At 33.8% G+C, this 18,745-nt stretch overlaps 2 protein-coding genes across 7 annotated transcripts; one reads left to right on the forward strand and one right to left on the reverse strand.

Annotated features, from left to right (window-relative positions):
• Positions 1–834: 834 nt before the first annotated feature.
• Positions 835–4,243, reverse strand: LOC114380292 (transcription factor-like protein DPB). 6 transcript variants are annotated; one of them, XM_028339297.1, is made up of 10 exons: positions 3,952–4,243; positions 3,778–3,860; positions 3,293–3,336; positions 3,041–3,103; positions 2,789–2,935; positions 2,601–2,669; positions 2,343–2,441; positions 1,775–1,845; positions 1,271–1,475; positions 835–1,188 (listed from the first exon to the last, which is right to left on the reverse strand). In XM_028339297.1, the coding sequence occupies exons 1-10, from the start codon at positions 3,963–3,965 to the stop codon at positions 1,117–1,119; spliced, it is 867 nt and encodes a 288-aa protein (XP_028195098.1). In that variant the 5' UTR covers positions 3,966–4,243; the 3' UTR covers positions 835–1,116. The 6 variants fall into 6 exon arrangements, with proteins under 6 accessions (XP_028195098.1, XP_028195097.1, XP_028195093.1 ...); XM_028339296.1 differs by having other exon boundaries at positions 3,778–3,863; XM_028339292.1 differs by having other exon boundaries at positions 3,778–3,863; positions 3,932–4,243.
• Positions 4,244–12,941: 8,698 nt separating this feature from the next.
• Positions 12,942–15,009, forward strand: LOC114380022 (scarecrow-like protein 4). Its single transcript, XM_028338910.1, has one exon. It carries the CDS (start codon positions 13,042–13,044, stop codon positions 14,485–14,487), a length of 1,446 nt encoding a protein of 481 aa, XP_028194711.1. The 5' UTR covers positions 12,942–13,041; the 3' UTR covers positions 14,488–15,009.
• The last annotated feature ends 3,736 nt before the right edge of the window (positions 15,010–18,745 follow it).

An 18,745-nucleotide genomic window follows, 5' to 3' on the forward strand; every position in this document is an offset into this window, starting at 1 on the left:
AAAGGTAAAATCGATTTTCCTGAGATCCAGAAGCTACCCAGAGTAGCGTCAACTTTGACTCGCGCATTCACTCTTCAAACTCACGCCTCCACCATTTTTCCAAACATCTCCATAAGGGTTGACTCGTGTTTGACCATAGGAGAACGCACGTTTAATGATCGTAAACATAAATCCAAACACACTCTAAATCATTTAATATCTTGACCATATAATTATACTGTATGTGAGTGCCAAATCAATTGCAATCCCCCAAAAACCTTGGAATTAGAGACATTAAGTAACACCTTATCAAAGAGTGTTAAACTTTCCACCAGCAAAATCGTATTCAAGTTTTGTACGTCTCACATGAAAGACATTAAAAAAGCCTCATTTAATGTTGATAAACACAATTTGAATATAGCCATCATGTATATAAGAATATACATTACCCGTATTTAGTACATTTTTTTCTGTTGGTATAAACTCAAAAAGACGTTCATCCAAACATATCAAGACACTTCTCCATTTACATATACAGAAACACTAGCAAATGGAAAACGAAACAACCTATTAATGTCTATCAAGATACAGATAGACATTATTTTAACATGACTTGTATACACAAGAAATCGTTTTCATCCAATAAGCATTCCCAATAACTAAAGCATTCTCCGTTAATTTTTTAGTTACTCTTAATAAAACCGCTACAACACAGCACATGAATAAGCTTCTAGAACACTCGTTTAAATAAGAAATAAATAAATTATTTTGCTAATTTCCTTCTAAAACAGTATCATACCTAACACGTAAATTTCCATCTAAGTTATTTTGAAATAGCAAAAGTACCCTAGTAAATGCTACAAAACATACAAGATGCATTAGTCAGATACCAGCTAAGCTGGAAAACTGTACACTACAGATCAGTCACTTCCAAAAATTAATCCTATGCTTCTGGATTCCGTTCCATGATCTATTAACTATCACAAACCGATTTCTTTCACTACAAAGGGGGGGAAAGTTACAGTGAAAATATGTGGGAAAACAAAAAATTAAAAATTTTACGGTAATAAATGACGGATGATAGGCAAAGAATGTGCCAAAGTCTACCCCTAACAAAGAAGATATACCGATCTGCTTCTAACCTACAGAATGACTTGGCTGAACTGATGAATAACTATTATAACGGTCTATCAACTGCAGCAAATTTCTCTACAAAATATACAAACATGCTTTTACATAAGACAACATAATATGATAACCTTACAGATTAATGCTCTTGCTTAACTCTTGCCTTTAGTATGCCAGGGAGAGGAGGTGATGTTGGAGGCCTGTTTGACACATTTAGAATTGTAGGAGCCTGCGGCTGACACAAGCCTGACATGCTAGAACCTTCACCTCCATCAGTAAGATTATGTGTCATATTATCTTCCAGTGGTCTCTCACCAAATTTCATTGCCTTGAGAACATAATTGTCGTCATGCAGCTCAAAAGGAGTGCTACAGAGAGAGAAAAAATAGCATAAGTAGGAAGTGGCAGATATATTTCCCAACATCGGGACAAAAGCTTTGCACCTCAACCACCAAAACTGCCTCCCCAACTTCTCTACTTGAAAATTCTTTTAGTGGCCTTGGTGTTGGACTGTTTAACCAAAAAATAGTATACACTAGTTTGACTTTCTTAACTTATGACACTACTATATTAGGCAACTGCAAATTAAGACAGCGTATGTGCTAAAAAAGATACTTGTGTCGTCACTTGAAAAGAATGACAAGTGAAGCAATAGTAGTTTTCTTACCTATTGAAATCAAAATGAACAAGCTGCATATCTTCTGATATTTCCACTTCCACAGTTGCATGAGGACGTGTCTACAGTTTAAAAAGGCCAGAAATATGAGATTGATTAAGTTGCAATACCATCAAGAGCCAAAAAAACAGCTGTTCATTAAAATTAATGTTAGCAACTTATTAAAAACCGTGATATAGACCCATAAAAGGCTTGAGTAGGTATAATGCCTAAAGGCAACCTGCGTAAGATGAACTTAACAATAAGCATTAATAATATCCTTCTAGTTCTAGCATATAGTTTGGTAGAAGTTACATTCGTTGACAAATTCAAATGAACATCCATACATAAAGTGAAAAGATGTTTCTAGCAAATTAAGCAGCTGCAGTGAGATCGGGTTCCATAATAGGATATTTTATAATTCAAAATCCAACCAGCTGATTAAGTACATGCCAACTAGGGAGTTGATACCAATAAAATATAAGAATTATCATACAAATTTAAGAGTCAAGGAAAAATGGAGCAACATTTTCTACTGGATAAAATAACTGAAACAGAAGGCAATGGAATGATGGTGTACCTGTACCAAAATAAAAGGTAAAGATACACCTCCACTGGGAGGATTTCCTGAGCTATATAACTGCTCATTTCGTTGAATAAGGTTCTGAAGACCTACGAACTTGACATAATAATACAAGCAATTAGCAAATAGAAGCTAAACATAACAAAAGATAAGTAATTTGTCAGGTTCTTCAACAAGTCCAAATTTCAAATGGAGAGAACCAACTCCACAATTTCATTCCCAAATTAAATATTTTAGACAGTGGACAGGACTTACTTGCTCCTCAAGCTCCTGCAGATAGGCTGTTTTCTTTTCAATTCTATTCCTGAGCCCAAGACGCTCTGTCTGTTGGAATCAAATACATTTACAGAGTTATAATGGTTCTTCATTGTATTTTTGGATTTGCTCAAAACATCACTGCAAGGAAAGAATAAGCCACAAGGAGAAACATTAACTATTCAAACCTTTAGTTCTTCAATATCATTCACAGTAGTACGAGGAAGGCCCCTCCATTGAATTTCTTTTTTGTCCTTAGAAATAATATCCATTGCCATGAGAACGTTCAGAGCATCATAGACCCTTCGGCGGATGTTTTTCTCATCATATTGTTGCTGACAATGTTCACCCCCCAAAAGTAAGTCCACAATACTCATGTTACATCTTCAATTTGTGAATTGCAGATAATATTGGAATTGTTTATATGAAGGAGGGAAAACCTGATCAGGGGGCAATTCACTATTGCTTGGTTCAGAAAATTCGGCAACAAGCTCATCTGCCACCTATAATATGAAAATAATCACACTAAATTCAAGAAATAAATTATGAAATAAGGAATAATAACAATTAGTTGAAGGACACAAGTTCAATTTTATGATATACAATAAGTATGAGCATACACTTTATCATAGAAACAAAAGCAAGCGATCAATTTAAATGAAGCAAAAACTGAGTCAAAGAAACCACCTAACCTCATTGTATGTTGTTCTTCCCCTGCTTTCTACCTTCTCACACACTGAAGACAAGCAACAGTAAACAAGAAGCAAAGCCAGAACGAAAATTATCAGCACGACCTATGAAACATGATGTCTACCTAAGAAGCAAAAGAATACAAGCGTGTGTTTGAATGAGCTTTGGAAAAAATGATTTTGTTAGAATGTTTTTATTATAAAAGCAAGTTAGTGGTAAAACTAAGTATAAATTTATTAATCCAATGCAAATGCTACTTAAAGTTGTTTCAATTGAGAATCGATTCTTCTGAACCCGAATCAATCTTTGTATGTGAAACCAAACAAATGAAAAGCTAACAAACTAAAATCAAGTTAAATGGTATTTCAATGTAAGTGATTCTGAATAAATTCAACGGGAAACCAAACACGCATTAATTCTAAACAGCGCTGCTGCAAAATTCACAGTCAATACTCTGCACACTAAAAGTTAACAACTAAAAAAATACCTTTCATACTAAATTGGCGGAGACCTCTTCCACTCTTATCAGGTCCAACAGCCCGTTGGCCGCCTCTCTTTTTCTTCTTGGCACTGCTGGTCGGTTTGATTTTACATTAGAGAAAATAGAAAAATAGAGAAAAGAGAATGGAGAGAACACTAACGCAAGAGAAGCGTGTGATACAGCATCATCAGCATGTATGTCGAGATGGTTCAATTTGAGGAGTGTGCTATCGGCGGGAGGTGGCAAGCTGTTGGTGGAGGCTGATTGACCCGAACCGAGCACCTCCTCCTCTTCTTCGTCTCCCATGGCCAGGCCTAGGGCACGCTAATTGCACAGAGAAAGGGGCAGATCTGATCCCAGTCACACCACACAACACAACAATACGTAATGGGGTTTCGCTCCAAAATTCATTTTCACGCTCACGCCTATGTTACTTGTTTCAACTCTGCCTAAGGCTGCCTTTTATCAATTTTCTCAGTGCTTGTGTTCCAGTAATAGGTTTTAATTCCATAAATCTATTTAAATTATAGTTTATTTGGTGAATTTTTTATAATCAACAAATATTTCGACAATATTTTCATTAAAATAAAGAATTTTATTTTTATGCATTGAGTATAACATTTTTACACATAATATCTAATAAGAATTTATCATGTTGCCAAATTACAGTTTAATTCTCGCTAGATCTATGTGTAAAAATAATTCGCATAATAATATATATAAACTAAATCAACTCCTATAATATAAATATTTTTTGAAAGGCCCTATAATGTAAATAGGAATCATCATTTGTAAATAATAGTGATTTTATAAATTATTTTTGAATGAGAGTGTCATGCATTATTTTTGAATGAGTGTTTTTAAGAGTTTTTTTTTATAATGACACTCATTGAATTACATGTCTTATCCCAATATTGTATTGAATATTTAATTTTATTTTAATTTTTTATTTCTTTTAAAGATATTTCTTAATTTTAATTTTAATTTGATGACACGTGAGAAATTATGAGAATATCATATAATCCAAAATTGATACCATTAGTAAAAAAAAAACTAATGGAAGAATAATTTGGTTTAAAACTAAAGAATAGAAAGAAAAAATATCCAAACAAATAAAAACAGATAAAATAAAAACTGTCATTTTATAATGCATAGTTAAAACTAAAAATAAAACAAAAAAAAATAGAATCTCACTTGTAAAAAAATGAGACTAACCCTATTACTTTTAGTTTTTTTTAGAGGAACACTATCACTTTTAGTTAAGGAATATGATTTCACATGATATGAAAATGTCATATGAGAAGATACTTTTCCTATTCAGAGCTATGTAGTTCACCCAAAGCATTTTTATTAAAAGATCTCATTTTAAGATTTTATTTTATTATATATATATTTTATTTCATCAAAAATTAATTTTACGGGTATAGACATTTATGATCTCTTCCTTTATGTTTTGAGGTAATGATTTTTTTTTATTATGGTCTTCATCACATCGATACAATTAGATTCATTAGTGTTACGCCATTTTTAAAATATTTTCTATTTTTTACTCTAATACTATATCTTATTTTGATATCTTAAATTATTTTTTATAGATCTTACGAGAATTTAATGTAAATTAATTTTCTGAAAAGAGTGAGTAAAAAATCAATTTTTTAAGGGACACAGCTCTTTAGCGAATTTTCACATAGAGATCCATGATTATGTTCCAATAACATATTTTAGCAATATCTCTATATATATACATATGGGCACCCGTGCTCCGGTCAAATTTGCAGTGAAGCGCTTTCTTGAACAAATAACATAGTTGCACAAAATAATGGAAACAGGTAGGGGACACAAGCTGTTTATAGTTGGACTTTTGGAAGGAGGTAAAGACGTTGTCATATGATGGTGGAAGGCACCATGAGTTTCACATAATTCGATCAGATACTCATTAGTTTCTTTCAAAGTTTACCTATCTTCTGTTTGTTTTTTTTTTTTTTTTAAAGTGAAAAACAAATATTTCCCTCCATTGTATGTTGTTATTTGTTCAAGTCTCCTTCGGAGTAATTGTAAACTTTTAGTTTTCATGACAATAGTTAAAAAAAATTGAATTATGGATACAAGAATTCAAATTTAATATATAATTTTAGTATTTAAAGAATTTTCTTTTAAAATCTTATTTTTCAATTTAATTTTCTTTTAAAATCTTATTTTTCAGTGACTAAATTCCTTTTTAACAAGTTCAATATTAACAAGATTATTAAATATTAGTAAATAAAAATATAACTTTTAAATAAAAGCATGCACAGCAAAAATGAAATTGAATTGATTTTTAATTAATTTTTAAAATAGTTTATATTTATTATCAAAACCAAAAAAGTTGTGAATTTTAATTTTAATTTTAAAAATCATATTTTAACTATCACCACCATATCATTATTAATTTATCTGTATCACCATTATTATTATCATTATCATTGTGTGACCTTCATCATTGTCATTATCATTATCATCATCATTCCACATTGTTATCGTTATTATCATCATTAGTATAATCATCATCATTATTTCGCTTTCTATTATCATTATTACTATTTCACTTTACCATAATTCATAATTTTTATTTTAAAACTGAATTGAATGGAAGAATGGAGATTATGTTAGATATCACAATTGTGTAAGTATTTGGGATTTATATTCCAGAGTCACGAGAGATCGGTTGCAAAATATGTAAGTTATATAATTCAAGTTGCTTTAATGAAATACATAAATATTCCTCAAGTTATTTGATGTATTAAGTTCAAACAAAAATCTATCCGAGCATTCGTTAGTTTTTACGGTACCCAATGTTTGACAACAAACAAGAATATAAACGAAGTACCGACAACCAATTGATAAATGACTATTTATTTAAGAAAAAAATCATTTTATTAAAATAAGTTGAATCAACCGTAGCAATTGAGCAAGCGTGAAAATAATTGATCGAGTAACTAAAATAAGGATCGATCATCGGCAAGAAAAATATATATGAATCACAAGGAGAAAAAATATTATAAAAACTACAATGTTGAGAAAATCATTAACCGATGGATACTGGTGCTTGGTTCTTCTGTTGATGTTTTTTTAAGTGATTTTCATAATTAATGATGAAGAGTAAGAAAGACAAAGAACGTCAAACCACAAAGATAGGTCGGCTTGGTGCTTCCAAAGAATTTACTTATGATATTTCACACATACAGCTTTGATGGTCACAAATGATGTTTTTCTTAGGCATTTGTAATATCTCACACAAGTCTCCCATGATACAACAAGAATTTCTCTCACAGAACTTAAGATGGTGAAAATTTGAACCCAAGAACAGAGAAAGAAACTCTAGAAGAGAAGTTTTTTTGTGTGTCTGAAACAATGGCTAGTGGGTGGTATTTATAGGATGAGATGGGAGCACGAAAAAGGAAAAATGAATCACAGAGTTAAACCGACAATTAAACTCATTAGTAAAAATAGTAACACAATTTCAAATATCACAGCAAATGATAGCAAGGATTAAAATCGGTCAAAATAAATAAAATGATGAAAACAAAAAAATCCCACAATTTTTGTGATTGATCCAATCAATTTTTGTCATATTAAAATCAAGATATTTCAAATAAGTTCAAAAAGTTTATTTAAAAGAATTTAATTAAATAAAACGTAAAAAACTTTGTATGGCCTATTATCGCGGTCCAAGGGTGACAAATCAATAGATTTGCACTACAGCAAGTCCATTGGCCCAAACTCATGAGCTTGAGACTTTCATCTCTTGCTAACCACTTTAAAAGTTTATATCACAAAATAATATATTACACTTGAGCCCAAAAATATCCCAAAAACTTAATTTTTTATGACATCCTTCAACCTACAACAATTCTAACATCCGATGAGTGAAGATATGAAAATGGTTATTCCGATGTCATAGTATGCACAAGAGGAAGTACATAATATATATGTAAATGGGCACAAAACAGAAGTGTCATATTACATAGGAAAAAAATGATGAAGACATGGATGTGGTGATAGTGTGTCTTATATGCCGGCTTTAATTTGTTTGCAAAGCATTAACAAAAACAAGAGCTAAGCTTGACTTGTCAATTCCTTCTTCACATCTATCATTTTCTATGCACTCATGCTACTATTACCATCCGGAGAAGGCAACCCTTTCTATGTTTTTTTATCATAAGAATTCATATACCTGCGAACGAAACCTTGACACCATTGGGAGAGTCATTTTTGCAAAAATTAAGGAGTGCAGGTATTTAATTGGCACTTCTATATGTATACTTAGATGAAATGTGCTCCATTTTAGCAAGAATTCGAAAATGAAACTGTTTTAGCAAGAAATAAAGGTAAGAAAGTGTTTTTTATAATTAAATAAAAGCTAAAATATATTTTTTATCTTTGTAAACAAAATTATTCATTTTTCGTCATTAAAAAATTAAAATATGTAATTTTTACTCGAAATTAGGTTGAACGAATACAAATTTACATGACATTTTTATAATTAAAAATTTAAAATGCAATTTTGTGGTGATTTTATAGAAAAACAATAAAAAATTACAAAGAGAGAAAAAGAGAAAGGGTTTTTATCAACACTCAATAAATTTCTTTCAAATCAAAACTCAACATTCAATAAATTTTTATCAACACTCAAATCAGATTGACACACCAAATTTGTAGTATGATTTTTCCCAGAATTAATTAAAAAATAGAAGAAAAAAAAAAAGAAAGGGTCTTGGTTTTGCAAGAGACATCATTCCAACAATTTAGAAGGAAAAGGTGTTGTTGTCTATTCTACGAGAAAGAACTCATTTGTTCAAATCTCTAAGCTTTCTCCAGTTGATCATTGCGGGTAATTAATTTCACCATAATAGCGAAGTGTTCCTTAGATGCTTCAATTTTATATCTAGGCATCGAATTGAAGTTTCTACAAGCATCATCAACAAATCCAACTTTGTCATATAGACAGGGTACTACAAATTAGAAGAGTAAACAACCCACGAATTTCGATCTACAGAGTTGAATTGAAACAAAAATTAGAAATGGTGGTTTGACGAAAATTGGAAAAGTTGAATTAAAACAAAGGCTTAATTATAAAATATAGGTTTAATTATGTTTAAATAATTTAAAATTCAAATTTGATGTATTTTTTATAGAATTATTCAAAACTTATTTTATATAATAAAAGTATAATATATAAATAAAAATAAAACTTATATAAATATAAATATTCTAATTTATGTGAAAATAGAATTTAATTTTATATATTATATTTTAAAAGATAACATGTAAGATTGTAAAAATATAATAAATTAAAAAAAATTTAAATTTTAAATTATATTCATATAAAATTTATATTAATATTATATTTTACACTAAATATTTAATTAAGCACTTAGGTCTAATGATAAAAGAATGTATCATGATTCTAAAATTTGAAATTTAAAATATAAAAAATTTAATAGTAAGATTTGAAAGGTAAAAAACTCTTATAATGAATTAAAAAATAAAAGAAATGATTTGATAGAATAGACAAAATAAGAATGACAGATTTTACTATTAAACTTAAAAAAAAGTAAAAATGAATTGAAATTGAAAAAAGGAAAGGAATTAAAAAAATAGCAAAACAACACCTACCAATTGCGATATAGGGTCCACGAAAATGATGTTCTTTGCCTTTGGAGTTCATTGCCCTCCCTTCCCTTGTGCTGCCACACTTACCAAATCCGTTGTGCGCATGCAGCACGTGCCACCACCACCATCAACCTTTGTTTGCCATGAGACACCCAAACCGCTGCACTTACTAGATCCACCGTAACAACACCCAAACCTACGATAAAGAATAGGAGAAGATGGATGAGGCAGCAGAGGGAGTCACACGTGAAAAAAATCCTTGATAGGTCTTGCATAACCCCACCACGTAGGTTTGATTAAAACCGAGTTAAACTTTAGGTTAAAAAGTTATACAATTTAATTTTGCAAGAAAAAAAAATCTTACAGGAATAGAAAATGAACTTTAAATATTTTATCGGAAAAGAATATATTTTAATGTTAAAGACATTATCCACTTTTTAACTTGAAGGGAAAAGTGTGGATAATTAAGGCGAATTTTGTGGACCTATTAGGTTTTAAAGATAAGCATGGTATGGCTGGCTTTGATTTCTTGTCTAATCACCCTACCATTGACTCAGATTGTGACGTTTAATTTTACCTGCTTATAGTTTCCGACGATCAATTTTAATCAAAGACGCCGTTTATTTTTTTCCAACTCTATCAACCTCAAGTATTAATGGCCGCCGTTCAAACTTTACAACGCCGAAAAGACTTTATACTTTATTTGTGTGTGTGTGGGGATGGATTTTACTTTTTTTTAGAATGCTGTGTGTACTCTACTGTGATTCACACACACAAATAAAATTACTATGTTTTTTTTATATATATATATATATATACTGCTCGTACTCTGTAATTTAAGTGAGAGTGATGTTGCTTTCTAAGTCACTAGCTCCATTTAACAACAACAAATATGACAATTCAAACAAGGACAGTTGTTAGGGGCCGGGATATGTCATTGTTGTAATTGGCAACTGTCCATGTAATTAGAACGAATATGCACGCGTAGGGTATTTGTTAATGTTAAAACAAGTTACTTAAATTGATGGTGGATGGTGTTGCAATAGGTTAAGGATGTAAGCATGGCGTAATTAGCAGACACTTGAATCAACAATTAAGATGTATAAAATTGTACACATGTATTAAAATAAAATATAGTCGTGTAGATGTGGATTTTGAAATTGAGAGTTACTATAAGAAATGATGATTTTATAAGACTTACTATAGGGAGTTGACTGCATGGTGACGTGTGATGAGTGGATTACACGCAGAATGAAAATGGATGAACGTTGAATGTGAGTGTGATGATGTCGAAAGCGATAGCGATTATCCCGTCAAAATATCCTGCACCGCTGCTTTTCCATTCCGTTTCTTTCACCATTTGCATTTCCGTTGGTCCAAGATCGCCCCCCCACAACCCTGGGCCCCACCCCCCCTCAAAAACAACACTCTACACTCCCTACTAACCCCTTCACCCTTTTTCTCTTTTTCTACTCTTTTTTTTTTTTATTTATTGAATTTTACATTATCGTAAACAAATAATCCATCACGTAAAAAGAAATCACTTCGAGATGGGTCATGCTTAATCTAAACTTGGGTTTGTATTATAAAATATTAGGTTGCGTTTAATCGTTTACTCATTACCATAAGTTTTTTTAATTAATCATCTTATAAAAATACTCTTGCTTCATCTTTTTTGGGCTTCCACGATGACCCTGGTGTGTCCCTTTTTGTTTTTTAATTATTTTTATTTGATTTAATTAAAATAATAGAAAGCAATGTGACAAAACATTAATGGTTGTCTGTCAAACAAATATTTTACACTAATGGTGCACAATCTTTTTTTCCTCTATATATGATTTACTAATCAGTTTTAGTTATTATTAGTGCATTGAATGAGTGATTCCTACTGTGTGAAATATAAATAATTTTTTTTTTGTTGAATGGGGAAATATAAATAATTGAAGACGGGAAAGAGTGGTTCATAATGGTCTCTTTTTAATTTTGAACCGTTAAATATTTTTTTACATAATTTTATTATATGTACCTATATCTATTTAGTTCAGTAAAAATCAAGTTACCAATATACTCAGTGCATTGTTGTGTCGTTACTGTTTATCCGAATAACTTTTTTTATGAGCATTTCTTATTCTTATTTAAGATTTTAATTGTGCCAATAAATTAAATAAATTAGGCGAATTTTTATCTGAATATGATCCTTTGTATTATTTACGCTTTGGTATAATAAATTCTTGCAGTGTAATACTGTTATTATGACACTATTTTGCTGTTGTAAGCTGACATGTGTACTGTACCGTGGCAGCTGGAGCTAATCATTTAGAGTAATATTGTTTTTGTGTGTTTTTTTTTTTTTACATTTTTTAATATATATCATCCTTAAATAATATACGCATTGATAATACAATTTTTTTTAATAATGTTATCCAATTTAAATTATTATATATTATAAGTTTATTTACTTTGAAAAATCTTACTTTAAAAGATATAAAAATGAAATTTGATTACTTAAAATATAACAATATATAAAAAATGTATATCTATTAAACTGTAAAGTATATGTATAAAAATATAATCGCTAAATAATAATATTCAAGCACTCACATGATTAAATATGCAATGCATTTTCCCCTTGTGTGCGTTATGGAGTTTGTTAGTGATACGAAATTGCACTGTACGAATAATGCATTGCATTTGGACAAGATGGAATGGATTCGGATAATCAGAAATGAACTCACATGCGGGATCACGTGAGTTTCCATAAATAATACTATTTTGGCAAACAATTAAGGAAATATTAATATGACAGTAATAATGAACTGTTTAATTTACCAAATTACCACAAAGATTCGAATAAATAAATAAATAAAAATTGTAAATTTGGTAAGGTTCAAAAACAGAAACACGGCTGAAAAGTATGTGAAATAAAGTAATGAAAATGAAGTTACTCTAAACAGCTTAAGGGAAAAAAGTTGTATGAAGTCACGAATTTGATTTTTAATAGTAGCACCATTGTTCAGTTCAAGAATAATTCATAAAATAGATATAACCTTGAAGAAAAAGGGGACATAAGGAAGCATTATGTTGGACTTATGAAGTACTGATACAGTAAAATGCAATAATAAACGGTACTCTATATCGATATGTGAAATTACCCTATACATATAATAGTAGTTTTTTTTAATAACGTAGTAGTAGTTGTTTTTACTTAGGGAGGAGTATTTGATAAAATATTTTGACGGAGAAATATATATATACTTATATATTATAAACAAATAGTTTAATTGTTCTCAGGTAGATAAGGGTTAGAAAAATTTATTTATAATTTAATATCAAATTAATCTTAAAAAAATAAAAAATATTATTAAATTAATTTTTTAATATTATATTAATTTTGTTATGTTAAAAAATTTAAATTTAAATTTTTTATTGATGAAACATTGTGAATTTGATTATTAAAATGAAAGGTGGGACCAAGGGGATGGCGTCTTTTTGAAATGGTTATTGGCTTCAACGGTTGAATGAATAAACTCTTGATCCTTCCCTTTATATCCTCCTTAGTTGAGTCTCCGTTTTCGCTGGCGCTGGCGCTGTGATGTGATTTGCAGAGGAGAAGAGGCAATGGCTTACATGTGTGCAGACAGTGGCAACCTGATGGCGATTGCGCAACAAGTGATTAAGCAGAAGCAGCAGCAAGAGCAGCAGAAGCAGCAGCAGCAGCAGCAGACCAATCCAATTCCATGGAACAGCACTCCTCCTCTCCCTCCCACCGATTTCCCCGACCCCTTCCAATCCGATCCCCCCTTCCACTTCCAACCCTTCCGCTTCTCCGACTTCGACTCCGACGACTGGATGGACTCCCTCATCGCCACCCCCTCCTCCTACACCACCGATTTCCCCTTCCCCTCCTCCGATCTCAACCGCCTCATCTTCCCGCCCCAATCCCCCGACTCGGACTCCCCACAGCAGCCTCTCCTAAAAGCCCTGTCGGAGTGCGCCTCCCTCTCCGAAACCGAACCGGATCAAGCCGCCGAATCCCTAAGCCGTTTGCGGAAATCCGTCTCCCAGCACGGAAACCCCACCGAGCGAGTGGGCTTTTACTTCTGGCAGGCCCTGAGCCGTAAGATGTGGGGAGACAAAGAAAAGATGGAGCCCAGAAGTTGGGAGGAGTTAACACTCTCTTACAAGGCCCTTAACGACGCCTGCCCTTACTCCAAGTTCGCCCACCTAACCGCCAACCAAGCCATCCTCGAAGCCACCGAAAACGCCTCCAACATCCACATCCTCGACTTCGGCATCGTCCAGGGGATCCAGTGGGCCGCGCTCTTGCAAGCTTTCGCCACTCGTGCCTCCGGAAAGCCCAACAAGATCACCATCTCCGGAATCCCCGCCGTCTCCCTTGGTCCCTCTCCCGGCCCTTCTCTCTCCGCCACCGGCAACCGCCTCTCTGACTTCGCCAGGCTCCTCGACTTGAACTTCGTGTTCACGCCCATTCTCACTCCCATTCACCAGCTCGACCACAACAGCTTCTGCATTGACCCAAACGAGGTCTTGGCCGTTAACTTCATGCTTCAGTTGTATAACCTCTTGGACGAGCCTCCCACCGCGGTTGACACTGCGCTCAGGTTGGCCAAGTCTCTCAACCCTAGAATTGTCACCCTTGGCGAGTATGAAGCAAGTGTCACACGTGTCGGGTTTGTCAACCGGTTCAGGACTGCGTTCAAGTACTTCTCTGCTGTGTTTGAGTCTCTGGAGCCTAATTTGGCCGCGGACTCGCCGGAGAGGTTTCAGGTGGAGAGTCTTCTGCTCGGGCGGCGTATTGCCGCTGTTATTGGGCCGGGGCCGGTGAGGGAGAGTATGGAGGACAAGGAGCAGTGGAGGGTTCTGATGGAGCGTGCTGGTTTTGAATCGGTGAGTCTCAGCCATTATGCAATCAGTCAAGCTAAGATACTTCTCTGGAATTACAGCTACAGTTCTCTGTTTTCGCTTGTTGAGTCTAAACCACCGGGGTTTTTGTCTCTGGCTTGGAAGGATGTTCCTCTCTTGACTGTGTCCTCTTGGCGTTAATGCTTCGTTCTTTATTGGAAAGGGTTTCCACCTGGTCCTTTTTTCTCTGGTGTGGAACAACTAATTATTAATTATTATTATTATTATTTGGCGATATGTCATGGATGATCGATCATGCTATGCGAAGCTAGCCTCTTCAATTTCGTGAAATTATGCAGATTTGACATGTGTGAATTGGCAGGCACTGCAAGAAGAATTTGAGGTTTTTGGGAGAATTGTCACGTTTAGCAGTTTGGTCCGTCCTGTACTAGTTCCACACCCCTTACTTTCTTATTTTGTTTTCAATTGATTTTTCTTTTTCTTGGCAGCGTCTTTTTTTTTTTTTTTTTTTAATGTGGCAATGGTGTTATATTAGCTTCAAGACTTGACTAGGCAAACTGTGACAATGGAAGAAATGGGATGGAGAGAAGCTTTCTTTCTCATTGCTTCTAGTCATTGTAACTCTGTAAATTGGATTTTGTTGTATGGATTTAAATTGGTCTGAATGAATATCATAGGATTTTTATCTTTACTTTCCTCTCACTCTAGATAGAGTCTGAACTCTGAACTGTTGGGTGTTATAAATAAATGATTTCCATCAGTTTCGCACTCTTGTTTATTTACCTTGTCTGTGCAAAATGGACTATTCATTTTCGTCCAATGTAGTAATTTGTGCCAAACTTTATTGCTATAGCTGAAACGCAGTGATTATTGTTGAGGAAAATGCCTGTATACTTACTCAATGAAAGATTCTTTTTAACTATTTGCGTGTGACTGGGGTGTTGCATGGAAATTGGTGTGTGATGACTGATGACACACTCTTTTTCTCTGCCATGCACAGTCAACTGTGTGTGCGAAAAAATGTTATTACTATTTTGTGGGGAGAAGCTTTACCTACCTGGCTTGGGGGAGGGGGGAGCCATTATTTTGGTTCACACATCATCTGATCTGAATAAAGCTTGTTTTCTTTTTGTGTTTTTTAATGAAAGCTTAGCCAGCACCAGCAATAGCATAATAGCTTTGTTGCTAGTGGTGTTGATCTATGGGCCATATGGGGTGCCTTTGTTATCTGTCTCTTTCGTGCTGCAATCAAGCTCCTTGTCTTCCTAGCACAGCAGAGACGGGGAAGATGAATCAACCTCTTTATGAGTCCAGAGCGTGACAAGGGAGACTGCCACTGCTGTTTCTGGACTTGTGTGATTGCGACTAGTCAAGGTCGTGACTTGTGAATAAGACGTTCTCTAATTGAACTTGATTTGGCAAAAGGGTCCCATAAACGTAGACTACACTTTGTGAAGCTGGGTATTGCGTCCTATTCCCCCACTTTATATGGTGCTTCATAACTCACCCACACCCACTAGTACCTTACCTTATCTAGGACGCCATGCCCCACTACTCAAAAAATGAAACCCAATTGTTTCTATAACAGAAAACTAACTGTCATCCCACATGCTTTATTATTCTTTTTTATTATTATTTTATTCATCTATGAAAATTTTGCCAATGAACAAAGATTGGACTACTCGGGAGTTGTAAAATTGAACCAAGGAAAACATTACTTTGAACCACTGGTTGCTATATGGCCATTGGCCACACGTTCTTTCTAGTTTCCAGGTCACAGAAATATCATGAGCAATCCAATCAAACCATGGGTGTGCCACTGCCAGCCGTGGATATTAAAGGAAAAACCATTGGTCGTTCAGGCAAAAATGAAAGAAAAAGAAAAACAGCTCTTCTAAAAGATAAAACTTTTCAAGTTTACTACTAATATTCAGTTATTTAAAATAAAACATTTCGTGAGTTTAATATACTTTAATCCCAAGGCAGAAACACGTTCATTTATGCACTTTAATCCCTGTTCTGAGCTGTAAAGACTGTCTTTTTTCAAGTTTTAGGAAGGCACCAAAACCTAAAACATGGTTACTATTAGTTTACAGTTCTACTTTTCTAGGCTTCAAACTCTGGTTTCTATATATTAATTGAAGTTGTTAATGTAATCACTTGGTATAAGATGTAAGATATACAGCCAATCGCATGTCATTTTCATTTAGCATAAGTTTCTGAGACAGTTGTATCATTAATTTGGACCGCTGTTGCAATTTGGCTTTATCTAATCAAACATAGTTTGCAACTGCTGCGTATACCACTAGCAGTTTGCTTCTACAAAATCTGGATTTTCATTACCTCTTTCGTTAAGTTTAAGTTTTACACCACTAGTGTCTGTACATGCGTTAAACTATGGTTCTTTGAAATGCTAACAACGTTTAGAAACATGTAACTACGTAAGCTATATTTAGTTTTCTATTTGGGGTGTTTTAAATTCAGTTCGAAAAGTAAACTCAATTTTATGCCACGTATGGTTGCTTTCAATATTATATGTTTGCACATTAAATCTTTTGCTTGAAAACCCAAATAAGCTTGCAAATTTTAATTCAAAGATGCACTAAATCTCTAGTACCTTTGAGGGTTATGAAAGGATGTGAATTGTGGCATTTGGCAGCATAGTAAAATCTCTATTCCAGTGATTTGGTGATACCTATGAAGCACCAACACCGACACGGACACCGAACACGACACGGACACGGACACATGAACACCTGTAATGTTCAAAATATAGAACGTTGTACGGGTGTCGTGTCGGTGTCGGACACTGACACGGACGTGTGTCGGACACCGGACACGACAAGGGACTGGAGTGTCCGTGCTTCATAGGGTGATACAATGAGCATAGGATTCTGGAGGGAGCTGGTCGACAACTTGATCAGATCACATTTTTTTTTCTTGGGGTTAAATGCCATATATATAACAGCTCCCGGACCCATAAAGTTGTAGCCCATCGACTTCTTCGTTGGAGGGAATATCAAAATATAAAAAAACACTTATGCCAATAAGGAAAATGTATTCAAGTAGCATTGGATCAATTTCTTTGTCATGCAACAAGTCGCTTATCTTTATGGCAGTTATCCCTGATTGGTTGAGGTGTCTTGCAGTGGCACTCTGTTGGGCACTATAATTAATTCTCTAAGTAAAATATCTCGGGTTTGTGCTGTCTCTTGTGTGTGCAAGTGTTTAATTAATTTCGTGCAATTTTGGCCGTGTAATAATTCAGATTATGACACTTCATGAGGACCTTTATGAATATCTTGATTTTCACAATTTTATCACCTTATTAATGAAGTACTTAAATTGCTTTGAAGATTGATGTTGAGTATACCAAAATTTTGCTAACTTCTTGGAGAACCGAAGTGACAGTGGCAATCATTTTCACTAAACGGTCATCTCATTGGCTCATACTGTACTATGACCCTTTTCTTGTTGTCCTATGCGTTTGTGAGGAAAGGAACTGTCACTGTTTGACGAAGTAGATCTCTATATATAATTAGCAAATACTATACAATAGTTAAAAACTGATTAACGAATACACTAGCAATAATTAAGTTAATCGTGTCTTAAATTTGTGGCCAGGCTCAATGCATTTACATTCTAGTATTCTCTGACCAACTTGTGTGGCCTCTGAGAAAGTAAATTCAGCATGATCAATATATACTACAGAAGGTTCCAATTGACATCATTGAATAGCGTATTTGGATTCGCATTCACACAACTCTAACATGGACCACAGAAGTAACTTTTAATTGCTTTTGGTGCATTTTGACGTAAAAATTTGATCAAATGTAGATCATGGATGCTAATCCTAACACACACCAAGTCTAGGATAGGAAGTTCCTAAGCAACTCAGGTTTTCACATCATCCCATTATGTCAGCTCTAACTATTCTACCTGCTTTCTCACACCTCTTCTTGGTCACTTCCATTCCCAATTTGGATGAAATAAGTAATTCAATTAACAAAGATTTTCTCCCTATCCTGGATTAGTGGATTAGTTTCTGTTCCGAATTATTTAATTTTCTTACGTAATTAAAGATCACCTCACATTAGCCCAAAGATTCCCGTGAAAACTTCCCTCTTAATAATCATTTGCTGCTCCTTTATTTTTGAAGAAGGCCATCAACATTTTATCCAACACATATTTTTTAATTTCAAGTGAAATCCTATCATGATTCTACTAAATAACCCGGGGTCATTTTCTGTTAATAGAGTCTACTTAGAGTTTTACCTAATAATAAAATGTTGAAAAGGGAATGCCAAATGAGTATGCTATAAGCATTTTCCATTTCAAATATAGTTTGATTGAACCTCTCTGACTCACTCATTCTCACTCTGTGTCAGTCTCTTGTTTGAATCCACAACACTTTGTGGCTGTATAGTTACTAACCCTG

This window comes from Glycine soja, chromosome 12 (assembly GCF_004193775.1).
Source record: "Glycine soja cultivar W05 chromosome 12, ASM419377v2, whole genome shotgun sequence".
Taxonomy (NCBI): Eukaryota; Viridiplantae; Streptophyta; class Magnoliopsida; order Fabales; family Fabaceae; genus Glycine; species Glycine soja.

What these genes read in the sequence shown, in the direction of transcription:
- LOC114380022 (XM_028338910.1), top strand. Translation starts at nt 13,042, where the DNA reads ATGGCTTACATGTGTGCAGACAGTGGCAACCTGATGGCGATTGCGCAA.
- LOC114380292 (XM_028339292.1), bottom strand. Translation starts at nt 4,077, where the DNA reads ATGGGAGACGAAGAAGAGGAGGAGGTGCTCGGTTCGGGTCAATCAGCC. An exon ending in GTTCATTTTGATTTCAATAG is followed by an intron (nt 1,476 to 1,774) that starts GTAAGAAAACTA and finishes CTCTCTCTGTAG; the next exon opens with CACTCCTTTTGAGCTGCATG. An exon ending in CTCTCCCTGGCATACTAAAG is followed by an intron (nt 1,189 to 1,270) that starts GCAAGAGTTAAG and finishes TATATTTTGTAG; the next exon opens with AGAAATTTGCTGCAGTTGAT.